Raw genomic sequence first — 13,414 nt, 5'->3', positions numbered from 1 at the left:
CAGTTAGGTTAAGAATTTTCTCCTGTGCTTCTAAACCTAAGTCAGTCACATTAACAATCAGACTTACATCCATTAAAATTTCATAAATTCCTGGTGCCATTCTTGTGTCTATAACACTGGTACTCACCAGGAGTTAAAGTGAACCGAGGTGGGTTGGCCGAGTACCTCAATCTGGCCAACCCAATCCCTGTACAGTTGTCTGCTTTCCTAGGGAATTGTTTGTTTACCTTAAATCCTACATCTTGACCTTCTTTGACTCCTATTCTGTAAGTCATTCGTCCTTGATGGTCAGTGTGTTATATAGTTTGTCTTTTACTTCTTATCAATGACAATGGCGTCGTATAATTAGTACCGGAAGGTGGTATGTAGACTATTAAATACAAATAAATAAATGCAATTTAACAGCACTCTTACCCAGAGCAACTTACATGTTCGTACGGGTTCCCCAAGAGAATCAACCCCACAACCCTGCTGTTGCATACATGTATACAGTAGAAAACAGCAGCTTAGAGTCCCACCGTGCTCTGCCCTCCATCCTGTCCCTTCTGCAAAGTGAGAGTTGTTTCACTGTCGTGTGATGATGTCCCTCTGTGTATAAACTGGTTTGTTAAAATTGCATGGGTGATGATAGCACCTTGACAAACCACGTAATAACTGACCAATGGACACACAGAATCCTCTTAGAGTTTGCATTTATCAAAGATGACGCATATATTTGACAATATTTTGGTATCTAATACAGTGAACAGGGACTACTAATAGCACTTGTTATACAGTGGCAAGCTACATAGTGTCAGAAAAGAACAACGATCCCTGTGCAAATCTTAAGTGCATCTCAATACAATGTGATTTTACAGTGATGTCCACTAAGGATGTGGCTATCATGAACAATTAGGATAGCATGAGTTTAAAAAACAACATTTGATTAACCAGACAGTTTCTGACAAAGAATCGGAACAGCACTTATGAAATGTCTACATTGTCTGTCATTGTATTCGTAAAGCACATCAATATCATAGCACCGTACAGTATATAGCTGAGTTTTGGTATAGCCTCAGTAGATTATCACTAGCTACTACATTATTCATTAACAACTCATTCTTCATACCCAATTACTTTCGTTTTTAAACTTCAGGATCGGGCAAAACACTTTGAAGACATACAGTACAATTGAGAAAGATAGAGTTCCGGAAATTATAGTGCAACTTGAACCTTACATGAGCACCAAAAACCATCAGGTGTTTTTTCTGGTAAAATATTCAGAAACTTTTAATAATGACAAAGATCTAGTCCAAACATTTCATAGCTACAGCTGTTCATAGCTGTAGCTGTAGTTGATGTTTATTGTATAGCTGCACTGAACAAAAGCGATAACAAGCTCTCCCTTTTTAAAATTCACAGATTGCCTTCACACCTTGCCTTGCAACTCATTACCAAGAGTAGGAAACAGTGGCATTTCTAGGCACACAAAGATGGTAAAAAGTTCCCGTTTTGACCATCAGGCTCAGACAAGTCACTTTAAAAGGATGTGCAACTTTTGATTTAACAGTGCATAGAGGTACCATTGAAAAGAGATAGTCCACAGAAATAGTTTCCAGAGGTCCTTGGTTTCTCAGTGTACAGTAAAGTTGCCCTTAGATGCTAAGCAACTGGCTCAGGTATACCTGGGAGATTGAGGCAGAATTATGTACAATAGACTGAACGTTAGGCACTGTTGTTTCCATGCATAAGAGCTGGTGTATCTTGCCTTTCTTTAGCTGTGCCAACGTCCATAGATAACGATGAGCCCTTTGAGAAGGTTATCAATTCATCTTCACTTCTACCAGATTTAACACGTAAGTTCCCAGGCACACTTAAAGTCTTTCAAATAGTTTAGAGTAAGGTGTTTTGCTTGCTTAGTAGCTTGCACATACAGTATGTCCCAGCTCCAATTCGGGAGAAAAATAGCTTATTCAGCACAAACCCATTTTTCTACGTTTATTTGCAAAAGTAATGCTACTCCAGCTGCCAAGACTTTCCCCTGTTCTCACTCAGATCCTCTTTGGTTTTCTGGATGCAGGTAAAGATCTCCTTGAACAGGGCCTTGTACTCAGGCTGGTGAAGTTCATCCTCCTGGCCCTGGCGGAGGGAGGCTGGGCTTCGTGGGCGGACCAAGGGGGCTCCGCTGGGCTTTTGGACCTCCTTTTGGCTGTGCTGCTGGCTTGGGTCCGGCTCCCCCTGGTGGCAGCGCCGCAGCAGCGCGTCATATTTGACCTGCAGGGCGCTGTACTGAGCGTCAACCTCGTTGAGAAGGGAGATCCCACGCTGCTTCACCACTTCCGAATGGCGGACGCACGAACGCTCGTGGTCATGACTCTCGTATACGTCTGACCCCTCACCCCGCAGTGACCTAAGCTGATTCTCGCTGTTGCAGTGCTTTAGGACATCACAACCTTTCACCTTGGAACGGTAGCTGACCTCCATCAGGTCTCCCTCACTCTCTCCATCCTCCCCCATCCCCCTCTCCTGGTTCAGGGGGAAGAAGAGGGCATTGGGCAGCATGCCCAGGCTGACCCTTGACCTCAAAGCTTTGTTGCCGTAGTCGGCTCTCCACAGCTGACGAAGCTCCTCAGCCTCACACTCCAGCTCCACTAGTCTGGCCTGGACAGAGAGAGAGAGAGAGGGCAGATAGGAGGGATAGAGAGAGAAGGCAGAAGAGAGCAAGAGACTGGATTCAGTAATGTCACATGGAACTCGACTTTTCCATTTCCCTACAAACGATTTGAATTTGAAGCATGCATCTGCTTCCAAATATTCTGTGTGTGTTGCTTCTCTTCCTCACCTGGCACCCCTCCATCATTCCCAGGCGCTGCTCTAGTGCCACATTCTCATTGGCAAGGTGGTCTGCATCTCGCTCTGCCCCCTCCCTCCGAGCACGTTCATTGGCCAACTGTGTCTGTAGGGAGCGGAGCGATCTCCGTAGCGACTCCTGCTCCTCCTCCCGCCACGAGACGTCAGAGGGAGACCAGGGGTCATCCGAATGGCCTCCAGAGTAGACACTTGAGTACCATGGAGGGGTCAGAGAGAATCCAACCAATCAAACTTTAAAAAGGATGGGAAACAGCTTTTGTTCCAATCCAGACCAGCACTTACACCTAATTAGTGTAATAAAGTCACTGATAAGCTGCCAATAAGACTAATCAGGGAGTGATGTTTAGTGAAGGGAGAGATGAGTGGCCTTACGGGTGGAAAATTATCTTAAATCAAATCAAAAATCAAATCCTGTGGGCGACAACTGTGACCAGTGCTCAGTGAGGTCAGTAGGGAGAGAGTACTATAATCTGCTTGGCATGTGTGTTTATCAGTGACCTATGAGTTTAGGCCTGGATTAAAGGAGAGGAGCCCATCCCTAACTCAATAACACGGTCTGAACTGCTATGGCATCAGAGGACAGGAATAGGGCTAGAGTACTAGCAGCAGCACTAGTCCCCTTCAACAGCTGCAGTGTACTGCAAGAGAGAGGTAAGAGAGCGAGAGAGAGAGCCAAACCGCAATGCTAGGGCAGGGCCAAGAGACTTGTTGAAACATAGTGGTATTGAATGAACGCAATCTAAAGTGGGGCTCAGGGCCTTGGGCCATCAAGAATAGAACAAACTAATGGCAACTTCAGTGGTGCTACGTCTTATCACAAAACAATTTCTACCTGCAGCATAAAAACAATTATTAACGCACAAGCTATTCAGCTGTAAATATCTCAAATGTTAATACATTCAGGTCCTTTAGCCATTTTGCCGCAACTTTGGAAGTATGGCTTTTTTATTGCGGTTTTGGAGCAGTGGCTTCTTCCTTGCTGAGCGGACTTTCAGGTTATGTCAATATAGGACTCGTTTTACTGTGGATATAGATACTTTTGTACCCGTTTCCTCCAGCATCTTCACCAGGTCCTTTGCTGTTGTTCTGGGATTGATTTGCACTTTTCGCACCAAAGTATGTTCATCTCTAGGAGACAGAACGCGTCTCCTTCCTGAGCGGTATGACGGCTGCATGGTCCCATGGTGTTTATACTTGCATACTATTGTTTGTACAGATGAATGTGGTACATTTGGAAATTGCTCCCAAGGATGAACCAGACTTGTGGAGGTCGACAATTGTTTTTCTGTCTTGGCTGATTTCTTTTGATTTTCCCATGATGTCAAGCAAAGAGGTACTGAGTTTGAATGTAGTCCATTAAATACATCCACAGATACACCTCCAATTAGCCTATCAGAAGCTTCTAAAGCCATGACATCATTTTCTGGAATTTTCCAAGCTGTTTGAAGGCAGTCAACTTAGTGTGTGAACTTCTGACCCACTGGAATTGTGATACAGTGAATTATAAGTGAAATAATCTGTCTGTAAACAATTGTTGGAAAAATTACTTGTGTCATGCACAAAGTAGATGTCCTAACCGACTTGCCAAAACTATAGTTTGTTAACAAGAAATGTGTGGAGTGGTTGAAAAACTAGTTTAATGACTCCAACCTAAGTGTATGTAAACTTCTGACTTCAACTGTATATACACAACAGTATGTGGACACCCCTTTAAATGAGAGGATTTGGCTATTTCAGCCACACCCGTTGCTGACAGGTGTATAAATTCGAGCACACAGCCATGCAATCTCCATAGACAAACATTGGCAGTAGAATGGCCCATACTGAAGAGCTCAGTGACTTTCAACATGGCAGTCATAGGATGCCACCTTTCCAACAAGTCAGTTTGTCAAATTTCTGCCCTGCTAGAGCTGCCCCGGTCAACTGTAACTGCTGTTATTGTGAAGTGGAAATGTCTAGGAGCAACAACGGCTCAGCTGCGAAGTGGTAGGCCACACAAGCTCAAAGATTGGGAACGCCGAGTGTGTGTATTTCATGTATGAGTGTTGTGATCTCACCTGTGTGTGCGTTGCAACTCATTCAGGCAGGACACACTCTGCACCCCGTAGGGCCGCCATGATTCTGCAAGGGGTTTCCTATGGGGATTAGCAGGGGCGGTCTTCAGATCCTCTACCTGACGTTGCAGATCCTCCACCTGGGTCTGCAGAGCCTCGATCATCTCTGTGAGCCTGGAGAGAGACTGACTAATCAAGTTGCTTTTGCCCTCACACATTTAGCTCTCCTCTCACCAACTCAAGTCGTTCACCATTTCATCTGTATTCTCTGCAGAAAGACTCAGGCTGTGTCCCGATTCTCCACCCCGTCATTGATTTAGATGCATAGGATTGGTATAAGCATTGGCTGAAGGGAGTTTCCACCACTGTTAAGATTAATTTGAGAAATTGTGCGAGAAGGGTGAAGAATTGGGACGCAGCCTCAGGTTTCAACCCACCCCTGGATCTTGTGCTGGGCGGTCCTGTTGTCCTGTACCAGGCGGGTGTTGCTCTGCTCCTGTTCTCTGGAGGACTGATCTAACTGCTCGTACACCTTAGCATGCTGATCATTCACCTGTCTCAGGAGGTCCACCTGCTTAGTCAGGTACTGGAGGGAGGGAGGGAGGAGAGAACCAGGACTCAGTATCATCACATAACCGGCCACCTTCAAATTCACAATTAATTTCTACTTTGAATCCAGATGACATATTGGTGTAAAGTACTTAAGTAGAAATACTTTAAAGTACTATGTAGTAGTTTTTGGGAGTGTCTGTACTTTACTATTTCAATTTTTGACAACTCATACTCCACTACAGCACTTGGCTGTCCGTAAAAAAAAAGGTGTGCCGTGTCTTGTTGGCTTTAATATAAGGAACTTCATGTATAGCATTTGCTTTTATTCAATTATGACAATTTAGTACTTTTTACACCACCGTACATTTTTAGCTACACTGAACAAAAATATAAAATGCAACATGAAACAATTTCAAAGATTTTACTGAGTTAATTTAAGGAAATCAGTCATTTGAAATAAATTAATTAGGCCCTAATCTATGGATTTCACATGACTGGGAATACAGATATGTATCTGTTGGTCACAGATACCTTAAAAAAAATGTAGGGGTGTGGATCAGAAAACCTGTCAGTATCTGGTGTGACCACCATTTTCCTCATGCAGTGCAACACATCTCCTTTGTATACAGTTGATCAGGCTGTTACTGTGGCCTGTTGTCCCACTCCTCTTCAATGGCTGTGAGAATTTGCTGAATATTGGTGTACACATCGATCCAGAGGGTGACATTTCTGGTGAGTATGCAGGCCATGGAAGAACTGGGACATGTTCAGCTCCAGGAATTGTGTACAGATCCTTGCACCATTTGTTTTTACCCTTAATTTTACCAGGTAAGTTGACTGAGAACACACTAGGGGAATAGTTGCAGGGGAGAGGAAGGGGGATGAATCAGCCAATTGTAAGCTGGGGATGATTAGGTGACATGATGGTATGAGAGCCAGACTGGGGATTTAGCCAGGACACCAGGGTTAAAACCCCTACTCTTACAATAAGTGCCATGGGATATTTTAGTGACCACAGAGTCAGGACACCAATTTAACATCCCATCCAAAAGACACCCTACAGGGCATTGTGATAGTTTTTTTTAGACCAGAGGAATGGGTGCCTCCTACACCACTTCCAACAGCATCTGATCTCCCATCCAGGGACCAACCCTGCTTAGCTTCAGACGCAAGCCAGCAGTGGGAAGCAGGGTGGTATGCTGCTAGCATGGGACTGTGCAGGTAATGGCGGCGGATGAATGGCATGACAATGGGCCTCACGATCTCGTCACTGTACCTCTGTGCATTCAAATTGCCGTCGATAAAATGCAATTGTGTTCATTGTCCACAGTTTATGCCTGCCCATACCTGAACCCCACCGCCACCATGGGGCACTCTGTTCACAACGTTGACATCAGCAAACCACTCGCCCACACAGCGCCATACACATGGTCTGCGGTTGCGAGGCCGGTTGGACATACTACCAACTTCTCTAAAACAACGTTTGGGGCGGCTTATGGTAGAGAACTTATCATTAAATACTTTGGCAACAGCTCTGGTGGACATTCCTGCAGTCAGCATGCCAACTACACACTCACTTAAAACATCTGTGGCATTGTGTTGTGTGACAAAACTGCACATTTTAGAGTGACCTTTTATTGTACCCAGCACAAGGTGCACCTGTGTAATGATCATGCTGTTTAATATGCCACACCTGTCAGGTGGATGGATTATCTTGTCAAAGGAGAAATGCTCACTAACAGGGATGTAAACAAATTTGTGCACAAAATTAGAGAAATAAAATTGTTTTTGTGCGTATGGAACATTTGACACATTTTTATTTCAGCTCATGCAACCAACACTTTACATGTTGCGTTTATAGTTTGTTCAGTGTAGATACTTTTAGACGTTTTAGTCAAGTAGTATTTTACTGGGGGAATTTCACTTGAGTCCTTTTCTATTAAGGCATATTTACTTCTACTCAAGTATGACAAGTGAGTACTTTTTCTACCACTGAGATTACATCATTGTACTTGTTCACGTCAATACGATTGGTTTTAAGCCACTACATACAAGGCATACACATTATTTAATTTGGCTGCTTGTTCAGCCATGAATGAGATCAATCAAACTTGGCAGAATCAATGACCACTACCTCCTGGCTGGGCGACTATCATTGCTTTGATAGCAGCATGTCTGTAATGGCGTTTGAGTGGTCTGAAGGAGTGTCTGTAATGGCGTTTGAGTGGTCTGAAGGAGTGTCTGTAATGGCGTTTGAGTGGTCTGAAGGAGTGTCTGTAATGGCGTTTGAGTGGTCTGAAGGAGTGTCTGTAATGGCGTTTGAGTGGTCTGAAGGAGTGTCTGTAATGGTGTTTGAGTGGTCTGAAGGAGTGTCTGTAGGAGCGTTTGAGTGGTCTGTGAGTGTCTGTAGGAGCGTAACAATTCTGGCGAGAGGCTGACTCCTGAGGAATGTAGAAAGGCACCAGCACAAGGTTAAGGTCAGGCTCTTATTAACACAGGTTGATTCAGACTGAAGAGCTAAATACACTAACAATGGTGCTGGGATAACATAACACTATCTCTCCTCACACATCCTTTCTCTGCTTCTCTCTATACCCTTCGTCTTCTGTTTTTCTCTATACATCTCTCTCTCTCTTTTCCTTTGAGAACAGTTTATCTAATCAGGGTAAAACAGGGAGAATGCCATAGATAATAACAGTTCAATATCTATGGAGAACGCTGTGAACCTTTAGTCAGCTCATGAAGTAAGATCAGCCACAAAACACCTACTAAAAACTAAAATCCTGGCAATAAAACAAATACTGCTACAGTAGATAGGAGCTGTAAATTATCTTGCCACGCAATTCACTTAGATAACTTAGTATTTTGTATTCTGCATGTTAATATCATGAAAAATTGTGGTGATGATCTATTGTGTAACATAACATTATAGGCAAGGTAACAATTCACAGCATCAGCTTTCTCCTGTACCGTTTCTACATGCAGTCAGGTCATGAAATGGATGGCACCTTCAGAGAGATTAATTCTGTCAGTTAGCCGTTTCAGAGACGGGGGAGGATTTAGGAGTCGCACATCCAGAGCTGACCCTGCTCAGGGAAATTAAATCCAGAGCTCATCTGGAAATTAGTGGCGGTTGCTGACCATACAATATAGATTCAGTATTGATACAAGAGAGAAAAAAACAAATATCACTGAATGTGATATTTAAAAACAAACTCAATAATTGGCTTAATAGATTCTATAGCATGGAAAGGCTATTTAATCTAACATTATTTTGAGTCACAACAAAACAATGGCGGCAATGTTGGTTCAAAGGTTTGTCCCAAAAAATTTAAGAGGACAACTGATATGGGCAGTCTATCTTTCCTAGTCAAATCAAATGTATTTATATAGCCCTTCTTACATCAGCTGATAATATCAAAGTGCTGTACAGAAACCCAGCCTAAAACCCCAAACAGCAAGCAATGCAGGTGTAGAAGCACCTGAAACTTCACTAAACAAGGTGAAAAGCATTGAGGTATGCTGTTTTCAAAGGAGTAAGAGATCCCAATCGGTGCACTACCGTTTGATAATGGTTTTGTAAACACTTATCACCTGGAAATTTCTAGTATAGAAAAAGAAAGACAAGGATTGGAATATAGATTTTGTAGCCTTGTCTTGACAAAACCATTTCAGATGAAAAGTCTGCATTATATTCTGTTCCCTTTGTGTTTCTAGAGTCCTACCCTACATGGACCCATGGTAAACAACAGGTGCAACCGAGAGATGAAGTAATCAGTCCATCAGGGTCCAACCCTCTCATTTCAGCTTCAAAGGGAGTTAATGGTAGCCTGCCTTTTGATTAAGGAATTAAAGGAGCACAAATCTGAGGAGAGATCCTTTTGTTTTCAACATCTCTTGTTTTCAACTGGAACAGATTGTAGCCTAACGGACAGGCCTCAGGTGTGTCAACTAGTGCTCGATTACTTAGATAATGTGTGCTTGTGCTGGGATGGGGGAAAAAAAACCTGCACACACTACGGGAAATGCCTATAGCTATAGTTTGGGACTGTGTGTCTGCTGACTCCTGATTGGTCAAACCCAGTTACCTCTACCCTCGTAGCTACAACCTGATTGGTTAAACCCTTACCTCTATCTCCTGTAGCTGTTCCTGATTGGTGGAGTACATCTGCTGCAGACCCTGCTCCAGCTCTCTGTTCCTGTCCAGCAGGGTCTTCCCCAGCTCAGCAGCTAGGTGCAGGTCTACATGGCAGAAAAGAGAGATCAGAGAATAGGATCGATAAATGATCACTGTGTGTCACCAACGAAATAATGGCTTGGGCAAAGACGCGGCCATTAGTGAGACAAGAGGTTGCAGAGGGCACCTATGGCTGTGTCTGTGCCTCAATGCTCAAGGTCAGGTACATGCATCTATCTTGCAGACATGGGTTGGTGTCAAATACACATTACTTGTGCTGTCCATGATTTACAATAGTTTGCCAACAATTGCCTACAATGGAACTGATGGAATATAGACCCCAAAAAGGGATAAATCAAACACACATTAAATATATTGGAGATATGTAGGCTATTTGACCAATGTCAGGGAATTTACAATCAGAAAGGTAAGAAATATATACATCTACCTTCATCACTCTGGCCTAATTCAAGCGTTGTGAGACCGTCTCATGTACAGGATTTGTGATGGAGTGAGTTTATGAGCATGAAAACTGAATAGATGTTTCTAGAGCCATTTCCGTTTCCTTATTTCTATTCCAGCATTCATCAATAGCCAATGATAGATATTGAACAACGCACATTCGTGGAATAAAACCTTAATATGCAGAGAAGTACATTTAAAAATGTGTAGAAAATCTAAGACAAAGGATTCATTTTTTCAAATGGTTGCCTACTAAATCCATGGCAATGGAATGATAGCCTCGGGGTGATGGAAATTCTGCTTGAGACTACCTTGAAATATTTGTCCGAAGTCCGACAGTGTGTTCTGCCGCAGTAGGCTAACAAATGTGTCTCGTAACATGTAGGCTACTACATTTGCTAGTGACATGACACCTGCTATATGAAAGTGCCGGTGCACCAGGCGCTCATTGTTTCAGCGCCTGCTTGAAAATCATTTTGTTTTACGCTGTGTCAAATTGTGGCCAATGCCTGGTTTATTGCTGCCGGCCACTTATACGCACAGCACAGGTCGACCCGCGCTTTCCCATTCTCGGTCATTATTATAGATATAATAATATTTACCATGTTCAAGGTCCTGCTTGTCATACCAAGGTTCATCCTCCTGGATTTCGAATTCTTCCACCTCAATCATATCTGTAAGCATATTCGGCCACAATGAATCCCCGACTGATCAATGGGCTTTCATTGGAATAGGTAGGATACTAATTTCGCAGCCAATGCAACATGCCTTTGAGATATATTGATCCACCAAATGCGTTTCCCCTCATCAGCTGTCTAAAGCGTATGTCTATTCACCGGCTACAACCACAGTATGATGAAACTGCCTAAGCATCGCACTCCACACACATATCCCCCTCCAGCAGCAACGTAGTTTACCACGTCAGTTAACGCGCACTGGTCTATTCTTCTTCTCCTTCTTTGATATCATGGCGTTCGCACATTTTGTTTGTGCATGCTGCCACCTACTGTGCGGTAGTGTGTGGTCTATCACGTTACATTACATGCTAAAAAAAAAGAAAGGGGGAATATCTCTACGCCTCCATACCACTATTTAAAAAAAAAAAGTATAACACCATCCCATTCCACTACTTTGACCTTAATTGATCATACACCATAACAACAGACTCTTTCGTTCAACACACCATGTAACTATTCTGCAGCAAAGCCTTGTGCACCAGTGGAGGCTGCTGAGGGGAGGACAGCTCATAATATCGTCTGGAATGGAGTGAATGGTATGGTATCAAACACATGGTTTTTATGTGTTTGATACCATTCCATTCACTCCATTCATAACACTTTATTTTAGACATCATTATGAGCCGTCCTCCCCTCAGCATCCTCCACTGTCGTACACCGAAGTACTTCTCTGCAGCTGCCATCACATCTATTTTCTGTGACTTACAGTGCCTTGCGAAAGTATTCGGCCCCCTTGAACTTTGCGACCTTTTGCCACATTTCAGGCTTCAAACATAAAGATATAAAACTGTATTTTTTTGTGAAGAATCAACAACAAGTGGGACACAATCATGAAGTGGAACGACATTTATTGGATATTTCAAACTTTTTTAACAAATCAAAAACTGAAAAATTGGGCGTGCAAAATTATTCAGCCCCTTTACTTTCAGTGCAGCAAACTCTCTCCAGAAGTTCAGTGAGGATCTCTGAATGATCCAATGTTGACCTAATGATGATAAATACAATCCACCTGTGTGTAATCAAGTCTCCGTATAAATGCACCTGCACTGTGATAGTCTCAGAGGTCCGTTAAAAGCGCAGAGAGCATCATGAAGAACAAGGAACACACCAGGCAGGTCCGAGATACTGTTGTGAAGAAGTTTAAAGCCGGATTTGGATACAAAAAGATTTCCCAAACTTTAAACATCCCAAGGAGCACTGTGCAAGCGATACTATTGAAATGGAAGGAGTATCAGACAACTGCAAATCTACCAAGACCTGGCCGTCCCTCTAAACTTTCAGCTCATACAAGGAGAAGACTGATCAGAGATGCAGCCAAGAGGCCCATGATCACTCTGGATGAACTGCAGAGATCTACAGCTGAGGTGGGAGACTCTGTCCATAGGACAACAATCAGTCGTATATTGCACAAATCTGGCCTTTATGGAAGAGTGGCAAGAAGAAAGCCATTTCTTAAAGATATCCATAAAAAGTGTTGTTTAAAGTTTGCCACAAGCCACCTGGGAGACACACCAAACATGTGGAAGAAGGTGCTCTGGTCAGATGAAACCAAAATTGAACTTTTTGGCAACAATGCAAAATGTTATGTTTGGCGTAAAAGCAACACAGCTGAACACACCATCCCCACTGTCAAACATGGTGGTGGCAGCATCATGGTTTGGGCCTGCTTTTCTTCAGCAGGGACAGGGAAGATGGTTCAAATTGATGGGAAGATGGATGGAGCCAAATACAGGACCATTCTGGAAGAAAACCTGATGGAGTCTGCAAAAGACCTGAGACTGGGACGGAGATTTGTCTTCCAACAAGACAATGATCCAAAACATAAAGCAAAATCTACAATGGAATGGTTCAAAAATAAACATATCCAGGTGTTAGAATTGCCAAGTCAAAGTCCAGACCTGAATCCAATCGAGAATCTGTGGAAAGAACTGAAAACTGCTGTTCACAAATGCTCTCCATCCAACCTCACTGAGCTCGAGCTGTTTTGCAAGGAGGAATGGGAAAAAATGTCAGTCTCTCGATGTGCAAAACTGATAGAGACATACCCCAAGTGACTTACAGCTGTAATCGCAGCAAAAGGTGGCGCTACAAAGTATTAACTGAATAATTTTGAATAATTTTGCACGCCCAATTTTTCAGTTTTTGATTTGTTAAAAAAGTTTGAAATATCCAATAAATGTCGTTCCACTTCATGATTGTGTCCCACTTGTTGTTGATTCTTCACAAAAAAATGTGAAAAAAAATGTGGCAAAAGGTCGCAAAGTTCAAGGGGGCCGAATACTTTCGCAAGGCACTGTACATTACATTTATGCGGTACAATTGAAAACCAGGGCAATAAATGCTAAAAAGCCAACCTCACTGAAGCACAAATTCATATCACTCTGTATTGGCCTAGGCTTAATCCTCACCTTTGACCCCTCATCCTCTACTCTCTTCACTGCCTCAGTATACGACACCTTCTGTTCAACTCTGACCCTGGCAACCTTAACCTGTCTCTCTCACACTGGGCACTTCTGACATATCCTAACATGACTTTGTCAGGTAAAAACTCTTGCTTCAAAACACAAAAGAACAGAGAGTGT

General features: G+C 43.0%; 1 protein-coding gene across 1 annotated transcript; it reads right to left on the bottom strand.

Moving 5' to 3' along the window:
• Positions 1–675: 675 nt before the first annotated feature.
• LOC109870527 (cerebellar degeneration-related protein 2-like) lies at positions 676–11,052 on the bottom strand. The gene is made up of 6 exons (XM_020461059.2): positions 10,698–11,052; positions 9,586–9,698; positions 5,342–5,490; positions 4,908–5,078; positions 2,822–3,038; positions 676–2,640 (listed from the first exon to the last, which is right to left on the bottom strand). Exons 1-6 carry the CDS (start codon positions 10,777–10,779, stop codon positions 1,996–1,998), a joined length of 1,377 nt encoding a protein of 458 aa, XP_020316648.1. The 5' UTR covers positions 10,780–11,052; the 3' UTR covers positions 676–1,995.
• Positions 11,053–13,414: the final 2,362 nt, after the last annotated feature.

The sequence above is a fragment of the Oncorhynchus kisutch genome, linkage group LG25 (genome assembly GCF_002021735.2).
Source record: "Oncorhynchus kisutch isolate 150728-3 linkage group LG25, Okis_V2, whole genome shotgun sequence".
Classification (NCBI taxonomy): domain Eukaryota; kingdom Metazoa; phylum Chordata; class Actinopteri; order Salmoniformes; family Salmonidae; genus Oncorhynchus; species Oncorhynchus kisutch.
The sequence above is the reverse complement of the archived record's forward strand: the minus strand, read 5'-3'. Positions and strand labels throughout refer to the sequence as shown.

What these genes read in the sequence shown, in the direction of transcription:
- LOC109870527 (XM_020461059.2), bottom strand. Translation starts at nt 10,779, where the DNA reads ATGCTTACAGATATGATTGAGGTGGAAGAATTCGAAATCCAGGAGGAT. An exon ending in CAAGCAGGACCTTGAACATG is followed by an intron (nt 9,699 to 10,697) that starts GTAAATATTATT and finishes TCTGCCATGTAG; the next exon opens with ACCTGCACCTAGCTGCTGAG. An exon ending in GAATGATGGAGGGGTGCCAG is followed by an intron (nt 2,641 to 2,821) that starts GTGAGGAAGAGA and finishes CTCTCTGTCCAG; the next exon opens with GCCAGACTAGTGGAGCTGGA.